We start from the raw sequence: 9,559 nt of genomic DNA, 5'->3' as shown, positions 1-9,559 counted from the left end.
CCAACAAAAAAGGAAATGAAAACATCCTTTCCTTTTATAGGACATTTTCCACCTTTACTTTAAAAATTACATCTTATTCATTTTTGTGGGTTTTTTTATGTTTTTTGACTAATTCTATATTTAAATTTCTAAAATTCTGCATTTCAATATAGTACGAGTTCTTTTTCAAATGATCCTTACAACCCAGAACACTGACACCAGAACGACATTCTCAAGTCACATTGTTCGACTATAATGAAGTAAAATATGAAAATGGACGGATGTCTGAACACAAGTATTCTCTCTGCTCTGAAGGTGAGAGCAAACTTTTAACATATGAGCAACACAGAACTCCATTCCTCGGGAGCCCCCTCAAACTCAGAATGCTTCTGTCTAATAAGTCAATGTATTAGTCTTAAAAATTAAAGTTTGGTCTCTAAGAAGGACTGAACAAAATTTATTCCTGTCCCCCAACAACAACCAGAACAGCTCTAATCAGCCCTTCTTCTCCCCACAAAAACAGGGAAGTAGTTGGGGCTGAAGATTTTAAATATGAAATGTCAGCTCCTAAAACAATCCTATTTGCTCAAGGCTGTAGATCTTTATATTTCCTTCTCCAATACTCCCCCATTTATAAGTTCATTTCCATACATACACACATGCACACACACAAGCACACACACACTCACTCTCAAGTAAGACACTTTTTTGTGTTTGTTGATAAATTATGATTATGAACTAGGTATATACGGGTTTCATAGGTGCTTTGTAAACATCAGAGTCACTTGGGTCCTTTTCTCCAAAGCCTAAAATCAGATTTTACAACCAAGGATCCACTACTTTCCCACACGCTGTTCACAGGCTGCATACTGACGAAGGGCAGAGAGAAAGTCCTCATAACTGATGTTCAGGTGGGAAGGCAAAGAGCTGAAAAGAAACACAGGGAAGAAAAAGCAGTTAGATATACACTGTGATCTGGTGAGAGAAACCAGAGAATAACGACCAAAAAAGGTTAAGGACAGAAGCAAGTATGCCAAACCATTTTTACTAAAAGATCATATAAACTCATTTTGAAACAATGCAAGTAAAAATTCACCTGCTCTTTTTCTCTCAAGAAGAGAAAAGCAACGTGAAGTGAGTTGTAGAGACTCATGACCCGTTAAAGCGTAAGCCTAGATTAATGCAAAGCTTGAGATCTACACATAAAGGGGCTAAATCAAATCCATTTAAAGAACTCCTCTTAAGAGTAATACCAGTGCTGCTTACATGGTTCAGGACACTTAGGCTTAATGCTGGGCTGAGCTGCACAGCACCCCCACGTGATGTTGTTCTATAAAGGAACATTCATCGCCACTGTTTCCACTTGCTCAAGGGAGCCATTACAGTATTTTGAAGACAGAGTGAACATTAACAACCAGAAGGTTCCCCTTTATGTATTTAAGTACTTACTAATTTTCAATAATTATCATAAAAAATCTCTAATTTACACAACTTTATAAGGATGCTTGGAAATTCTAAATAGTATTACAGTCAAACACCTGGTCAGAAGAGTCACATTCAGAGTTTCTAAGTCCAGCGCACCAAATGCACAAAAGACTGAGCAAATCTGCCATGGGAGAACTGCCTGACCCGTCCCTGTGCTTCTCTGTAGCGATGCTTTTTTATCTTTCCTCCAACTGCCCAAAATTCTGAAACAAGTCATCAACTTCTCCCAATTCTTTATTGTTTTTTAGTAATCTCTAATTAGCCTTGTCTTATTCACTTTACTAAAATGCCCACTAAAAGGCACTGGAAATGATTTGAAAGCCCTGGAAAAAACCGGTAAGAGAAACACGCCGCCATAAGGAAGGACACCCCGAGTTTGGAGACCTGAATTCTGACTCCTCTTTGTTATACTCTTGAACAACGTCTCTTCCCCATTTCCCTTACCTATAAAATGAGCAGGTAGGACCATACGATTTGCAGTCTTTTCTGGCTCCAACACGCTATGTGTCCTCTTCTACCTCTCTGACACTTTTTGTCTCTCTTGTCCCCACAAGCTTGAAACATTTCTTCCTCGATTCTCAAAGGTTTAACTACTTTCTGGGTACTGACAATCCCCCAATACACATCTTTAGCCTTGACTTCTCACCCACGTACCAATTCTATATCCTCATCTGTCCGACTAAATGTTTGCCTCTAAATTTACATCTTCCCTTCAAAAGTCAGTACTCCTTTCTCTTTCTGGCTTCTCAGTAACACCATAATTACCAAGTCGCTTAGATTTAAAAACTTAAGAGTCACTTCAGCTCTTCTCTAACCTTATCACAATTAGTAAAGTCAAGGTCTGCAATCATCATGATGATAGAATTTGTAATATTTTCCTCCTAAGACCCAGAATTTAAATACACTTTAAAGCTATGAAGTCTCTCTTTAATTATAAATCTGAGGTCAGCAAATACAGCACGTGAGCCCAATAACTGTTTTTACAAACAAAGTTTTATCAGAACACAGTCACACCGTTTGTTTTTGTACTGTCTGCAGTCACTATAGTAGCAGAGCTGACCAGCAACAGAGGAGTGGTTTGCAAGAGACTGGATAGCCTGTGAAGCCTAAGATACTTATAAGCTCGCCCTTTGCAGAAAAAGTTTGCCAATTCTGCTCTAAATAAACAATTTGATTTTCTTCACTGTATTTTGCCTAAATTATAGCAATGCCCCCCTCTCTTGTCTTTTTAACCTCATTCTTTCCCAAATCCAATCTACTCTACTACATAGCTGCCAAATAAATCTTCCAAAATCATTTCCTACTACAGGCTCAACAGTTTCCTACTGCCCGTCTGTCACTATGCACATTCCTTATGCTGACATGTAAAGACGTCCAAGCTTCAATGGCCCTACACTATTTGATTTCATCTTATTCCATTGCCCAACACTGACTCACTAGTGTGGCTAGTTCTGTCTTTTTATAAAGCACATGCCAAGCCGGGTGTAAGCCTGTAATCCTAGCACTTTGGGAGGCTGAGGAGTAGACTGCTTCAGTGCAGGTGTTCGAAACCACCCTGAGCAAGGGTGAGACCCCCATCTCTACTAAAAATAGAAAAACTAGCCAGACATTGTGGCAGGAGCCTATAGTCTCAGCTACTTGGGAGGCTGAGGCAAGAGGATCGCTTGAGCCCAAGAGTTTGAAGTTGCTGAGAGCTGTGCCCCACAAAGTGAGACTCTATCTCAAAAAACAAAAAGCACACACCCCAGGTTTTCTTTTTTTCCCCTTCTCACCTTTTCTCTAAATACAAAAATTTTACCCATTTTATATACCCCAGATCAAGTATATCTCTTCTGTAGAATCAACAACTCTGCCCTACAGAAATATTTCTCACTCCTGATTTCCTAAGAAAATTAGCGTCAATACCCAACTTTTGCACAACCATATAGCCTCTTGGTCCAATTTTACCCACTGATTTTATTTTTACCCACCTTTATTTTACCCACTGATACTAAAGAAAAAAATTATAATTCTTTGAGAATTCTTACTAGCTCTAGTACAGTGCTGGGCTCAGGAAACATTTGCTGAATTGAAACGAAGTCAATACACTTTTAATTACTTACATAATCTCAGTCAATCTGATGTGCCAGGGAAGATAGCCTAATGTGCTGTCCACAGGACCAAACTTCAATACTAAATCGGGATCAGGGAAACCATGTGAACCTTGGAAATAAAGAAATACACATGAACTAATATTCATTGTTTATTAAAAAAAAAAAAAAAAGGACTGGGGCAAATCCAATTAGCTCCTTTATCTGCTTTTCTTGAAAGTTTCACCTACTCTATGAATCTCATACCCCTCCCCCACAACCTACTTACCAGCATATACTTTAATATCCATGTTCTTCAGAGTGTGGAAGGTTTCTCAAAAGTCCATTAAAATGGATTGATTACTTGATAAAAAAGGGGTAACCCAATTCCTACTCTAAACCCAATAGGTATCCCCCTAAATTCCATCTATCTTCTAAAACTCAACTTAGTATTCTCTTGGAACCCTGGGAAAGGTACTGCTTTAAGGGTACAATAGCTTGATTCTGGCCATGGAATCAAATAACTTCCAAGATGAGAAGGAACTTAATTATCTACTCTCCTTCCTTCCCCCATGCCCCTTCACTTTACAGGTAAGGACCCAGAAAGACTAATTCCTAGCTACACAGTACAAATATTTTCAGTGCTGCCCAGAGCCTGAGCAACTTCAGATGGGAGAAGGAGACCAAGCATCTGCCTTAACAAGGCTATGGTCACTTTTTATCTCTTTTATGTATGTACTGGTTCCCATATGAGACCTGGCTGGGGTGGGGGGAGGAGGGAGGGAGGAATATTTCAAGCACTTAAAGTTGTTTTTTTTTTGAGACAAAGAGTCTCAAGCTATCACCCTGGGTAGAGTGCCAAGGAGTCACAGCTCATGGCAACCTCCAACTCTTGGGTTCAAGCATTCCTCTTGCCTCAGTGGTTCTATTTTTAGTAGAGATGAGTTCTCACTCTTGCTCAGGCTGGTCTTGAACTCGGGAGCTCAAGTGATCCACATGCCTCAGCCTGCCAGACTGCTAGGGTTACAGGTGTGAGCCACCATGCCCAGCCCTTATAAACAAAGTTTAAAGAACCACTGGGATAAGAGAGGATACTATAATCCAACAGACCCAGATTCTAAGAGTTTCTAATATCCTCAGCTCTGTCACTACCTTTCTTGTCATATAATCTCTCCAAGGCTCAGTCCCTTCACTTGTCAAGTAAGGAGACTGTATCAGGAAAGCCTGTCTAGCAGTTAGTATCGAAGAATTATTTCCATAACAAAATCCTTTTAAAAGTCATTGTTGGTGGGGCGGCACCTGTGGCTCAAAGGAGTACTGTGCCGGCCCTATATACCGGAGGTGGCAGGTTCAAACCCAGCCTCGGTCAAAAATTGCAAAAAAAAAAAAAAAAAAAAGTCCCCGCTGGTAAAGTGAATGAACTAAGCAAAACAACACATATTCTTCCATCACCTAAAAGCAATTAATTCTCTTTAGTAAAAAATGACCAGAAGGAACTTCTAATAGTGATATGAAGAGGGTAACAAATTCTCTCTTTAAAAATGTGTATCAAACTGGATCAAAACAGTCATTTGAGATAGTGAGAGAGTGCTAGATATTGCCCAAAAGCCAACAATTATTCTTTATAAAAACAAAATCAGCTAGAGCTCAGGTAAGAATGGCAATAGGCTCTTGCCTTCCTGCCTGGGACTGCTCCAACCTCCACCCCATCAACTGAAGGGAACTGCAGGTTTAGCAGCTTGTGGGTTAACAGCAAAAACTCGCCGATTTGCCACCTGCTGCCAAAAGATATGAACTCAATTTGGAACTAGAAGTTGTACGCAGAAGGGAGAGAGCACGACAAACCCACTGTTTGCCAGTTAAAAGTGGGAAACACAAAAAAGGAATGAATGAGGAAAACCTACAGCTTTCTCAGCCTGAGGTTACAGCTCCAGATATTATCATATTTACAATGGCAAGAAATTTATCAGGGAGATCCTGGAAACAAGGGCTCAGATGAACCCTCATGCATCCATGGCTAACAGGAAACCACATACACACGAAATGGGAAGAAACACAGGAGACAGGGCAGGAAGTAGGCCCAGTGAAAAGCAAGAGCCAAGGAGACTTGAGAACTGGTAGCAGCTTTGAACATACTTTCAGATGCCACACAGAGATTAAGTGTCTGAGCATACACAACGTGTAAATCATTTGCTGACTACTAAGCTATATAGATACAAGAAGCAGATTAAAAGGTAAAATATAAAACAAACTGAGTAGAGACAGCAGTAGTCACTTTTATTTAGACAATATGATCTTGTATTTAGAAAATCCTAAGATTCTAAAGTAAGAACTATTAAAACTATTAGGTGAACTATAGCAAGGTTGTAAGATACAAAAATGATATTAAAAAACAAGTGTACGTGTATTTCTAAATACTATCAACAATCAGAAAATAAAATTAAGAAAATAATTCCATTAACAATAGCATCAGAAAGAACAAAATACTTAGGAATAAATTTAACAAAAGAAGTAGAAACTCTATACCCTAAAATTACAAAACTCTGTTTTGAGAAAAATTAGGACCCAAGTAAATGGAGAGATATATTTATGGATCGGAAGATTCAATATTATTAAGAGAGACAGCAATTCTCCCCCAAATGAGCTACACATTCAATTCAATCCACAGATTCAACTCAATCCACGTCAAAATCCCACTAGGGGCTCAATGCCTATAGCACAGCGGTTATGGCCCCAGACACATGCACCGAGGGTGATGGGTTTGAACCCGGCCCGGACCAGCTAAACAACAACAACTACAAAAAAAAAAAAAAGTAGCTGGGCATTGTGACAGGCGCCTATAATCCCAGTTACTTAGGAGGCTGAGGCAAGAGAATCACTTAAGCCCAAGAGTTTGAGGTTGCTGTAAGCTGTGATGTCACGGCACTCTACCAAGGGCAACAGCTTGAGACGCTTGTCTCAAAAAAAAAAAAAATCCCAGTGGGATTTTTTGGAAATTAAAAATCCTGATCGGCCAGAAGCGGTGGCTCATGCCTGTAAATAATCCTAGCACTCTGGGAGGCCAAGGAGGGTGGATCACTTGAGCTTAGGAGTTCAAGACCAGCCTGAACAAAAATGAGACCCCGGACTCTTATCAAAAATGAAAAACTAAGGCAAGAGGATCACTTGTGCCCAAGTTTGAGGTTGCTGTGAGTTAAGACACCATTGTACTCTACTGAGAGTGAAACATGAGACTCTGTCTCAAAAAAAGAAAACCCTGATCTGAAAATTTATATAAAAATACAAAGAACTGGCTTGGCGCCCCCACCTTAATGGTAGGGCGCCAGCCACATACACTGGGGCTGGTTGGTTTGAACCTGGCCCAGGCCTGCTAAACAATGACAACTACAATAAAAAAATAGTCCAACATTGTGGCGGGCGCCTGTAGTCCTAGCTACCTGGGAGGCTGAGACAAGAGAATCGCCTAAGCCCAAGGGTTGAAGGCTGCTGTGAGCTGTGATATCAAAGCACTTCACTGAGGATGATATAATGAGACACTGTCTCAAAAAAAAAAAAAAAAAAGGAAAAGAAAAGAAAAAGAACTCTAAATAGACAAAACTTTGAAAATTAAAGGACTTCTAACACCAGATCTCAAAACTTAACCATAGTAGACTGTGATAATCAAGACAGCTGGCTTTTAGGCCAGACATACAGACCAACAGAATAGAATAAAAAGCCCAAAAGTAAACTCACATATTTACAGTTAATTGATTTTGATTTTCAACAAAGAAATCATAGTCATTCAATACTCTTGAGTGATAGAAGAGTAACTAGTATTCTTTACACCTCACATCATTCACAAAAGTTAAGTCAAAATGTATTATGGTGACTTCGAGTTAAGCTAAGATCCTAGATATGAAGTCAAATGCATGATCCATAAAGGAAAAAATTAATAAACTGGATTCATAAAAATTAAAGAAGCCATTAAGAAAACAAAAAAGCTAGCATGGACTGGAAGAAATTTGCAAATCATATCTTAGAACACTGATAAAAGACTTGTATGCAGAGATATAAAGACATCCTCAAACTCAATAATCATTAAAAATAAGCAAAATATTTGAACAGACATTTCAAAGACAATACAGATGACAAATTAGCACAGAAAAATGCTCAACATAATTAGTCATTAGGAAAACGTGAATTAAAACCATAATAAAATACTATTATATATCCACTATAATGGGTAAAATTTTAAAAAACACAACCTGACAATACCATGTCTTAGCAATGATGTGGAAAAACTAGAACCCTCCCCTTTGCTAGTAGTGATGTGAGATGCATGGCCTATTTGGAAAAAAGTGTGGCAGTTTCTTACAAAGTTAAACACTTACTCATCACACACCATAACAATTCCAGTGTTAGGTATTTATCCAAGAGAAAGGAAAGCATGTCCCCACAAAAACTTGTATTCAAATCGTCATAGCAGCATTATTAAAAAACTGGAAATAAACCAGATGTACATCAACTGATGGATGAATTTTTAAAAAGTGATATATCCATAAAAAAGAATATTAACCAATAAATAGTAATAAACTACCAATACATTCAACATAAATGAACCTGCAAAATATTATCCTGAGTAAACAAAGCAAAACATAAAAACTACACATCTTATATAATTCCTTTTATATAAAATTTCTACAAAAGGCAAAAGTATAGTCAGAAAGTAGACCATGGGCAGTGCTTTGGCAGGGAAGTAATGAGGACTGTACACACTTGCAAGGGAACTTTTAGTGGTGACAATCTTTGCTTCTGTCAGAGTGTTTGCTTCTGTTAAATTAGGGAGTTAATTTAGGCAATGCCTAAATCGTAGGTGATGCCTGGGCTTAACACTTTAGCATTTTTCCATGGACTACCTGAAGGCCACTTCTGGGCCCCACACCAAACTTTAGGATATTCTCATTAATTACTCTGTAGTTAAGCCCTCATAGAGTCTAGGAAACAGGCAGAGTCTCAGTAATCTCTGACTATTGGGCCTCCACAATGGTCTAGTACTCTATGTGCCTGACTATACAGGCAGTGATAGAGGAGAGAATACAAAAGCAGGGTACAAAGTGAGTGGTCAATGAAAGTAGGGGTAGTGAGAGGGTGGAGGGGACTGTGCTCTGTGATGGACATGTGTCAAAGCAGAAGAAACAAAGGAGTTAGAAAATTCATGATTAAAAAGTAAATGGATACTCTGTGAATAAATGACAAATGAATGCCTTGGAGCTGTTTATCTACAGAAGCTATTAATGGACAAGAATTTGTTAGAGAAACTTTCTTTAAAAAGATCAAGGATAATGTAAGCAAAAGGACCAAGAAGTTAAGACAAAAGGTTCCTAAAGGGGCGTTAGAGAGACTAAGTAAAACAAAAGCTTTGATAAATAGTGGGGGGAAATGTTCCACATATATTGTATAGCATGACAAATATACTGGTCTATTAGGTATAGCACAATGGTAAGAATACCAAAAAAGGAGTCATGGATGATAGTAAGATTCTCTTACTATCTTCGGAGCACCTCATAAAACGCTGTTAAGTTTGAACTTAATAGAAAAGATCAAACTGAAAAAAAAAAACCCACGGGGAGAAGAGGAAGGCTGAAAAAATTCTCACAAGTCCTCTCTTTGACCACTAGGTCCTTATGCAAATGAGTTGTTCATTATCTCAAAACCATTTTTATATGTAGGATCTTTAAATTTCAGAACTACATGTATAACAGATACAACAACAACAAAAAAATCAGGCTTTATGGTGTGAAAGGAACATGTTGCTCCCAGACCGTATCTTTGTGGGACGAAACTAAACACACATACACACACATGCACATATATATATATATATATGTGACTTACTAAGTAAACTGTCTAACATAGCTACATCCAAATCTGTGGGTCTCTTTTGCTGCTGGGCTACTAATTGGCAAAAGTCCTGAGCAGCTCTCACAATATCTGCTTTTCCATCTTCTGGGGACAGCACCTTGACTGCTGAATGGCAATTTAAAACT

The 9,559-nt window shown here is 38.6% G+C and overlaps 1 protein-coding gene across 1 annotated transcript in view; it reads right to left on the bottom strand.

Annotated features, from left to right (window-relative positions):
• Positions 1-690: 690 nt before the first annotated feature.
• The window catches only part of NUS1 (NUS1 dehydrodolichyl diphosphate synthase subunit), a 25,044-nt gene continuing 16,175 nt past the window's right edge, over positions 691-9,559 (bottom strand). The window contains exons 3-5 of the mRNA XM_003781625.3: positions 9,408-9,559; positions 3,567-3,666; positions 691-906 (exon numbers count right to left, since the gene is read on the bottom strand). The exon at positions 9,408-9,559 is cut by the window's right edge and continues 33 nt beyond it. Coding sequence (XP_003781673.1) covers positions 816-906; positions 3,567-3,666; positions 9,408-9,559 — 343 coding nt within the window. The 3' untranslated portion in view covers positions 691-815. The remainder of the gene's footprint in view (positions 907-3,566; positions 3,667-9,407) is intronic.

The sequence above is a fragment of the Otolemur garnettii genome, unplaced genomic scaffold, assembly GCF_000181295.1.
Source record: "Otolemur garnettii isolate 467f Iridium unplaced genomic scaffold, OtoGar3 scaffold00002, whole genome shotgun sequence".
Classification (NCBI taxonomy): Eukaryota; Metazoa; Chordata; class Mammalia; order Primates; family Galagidae; genus Otolemur; species Otolemur garnettii.
Note: the sequence above shows the minus strand (reverse complement) of the source record. Positions and strands in the feature narration are given on the sequence as shown.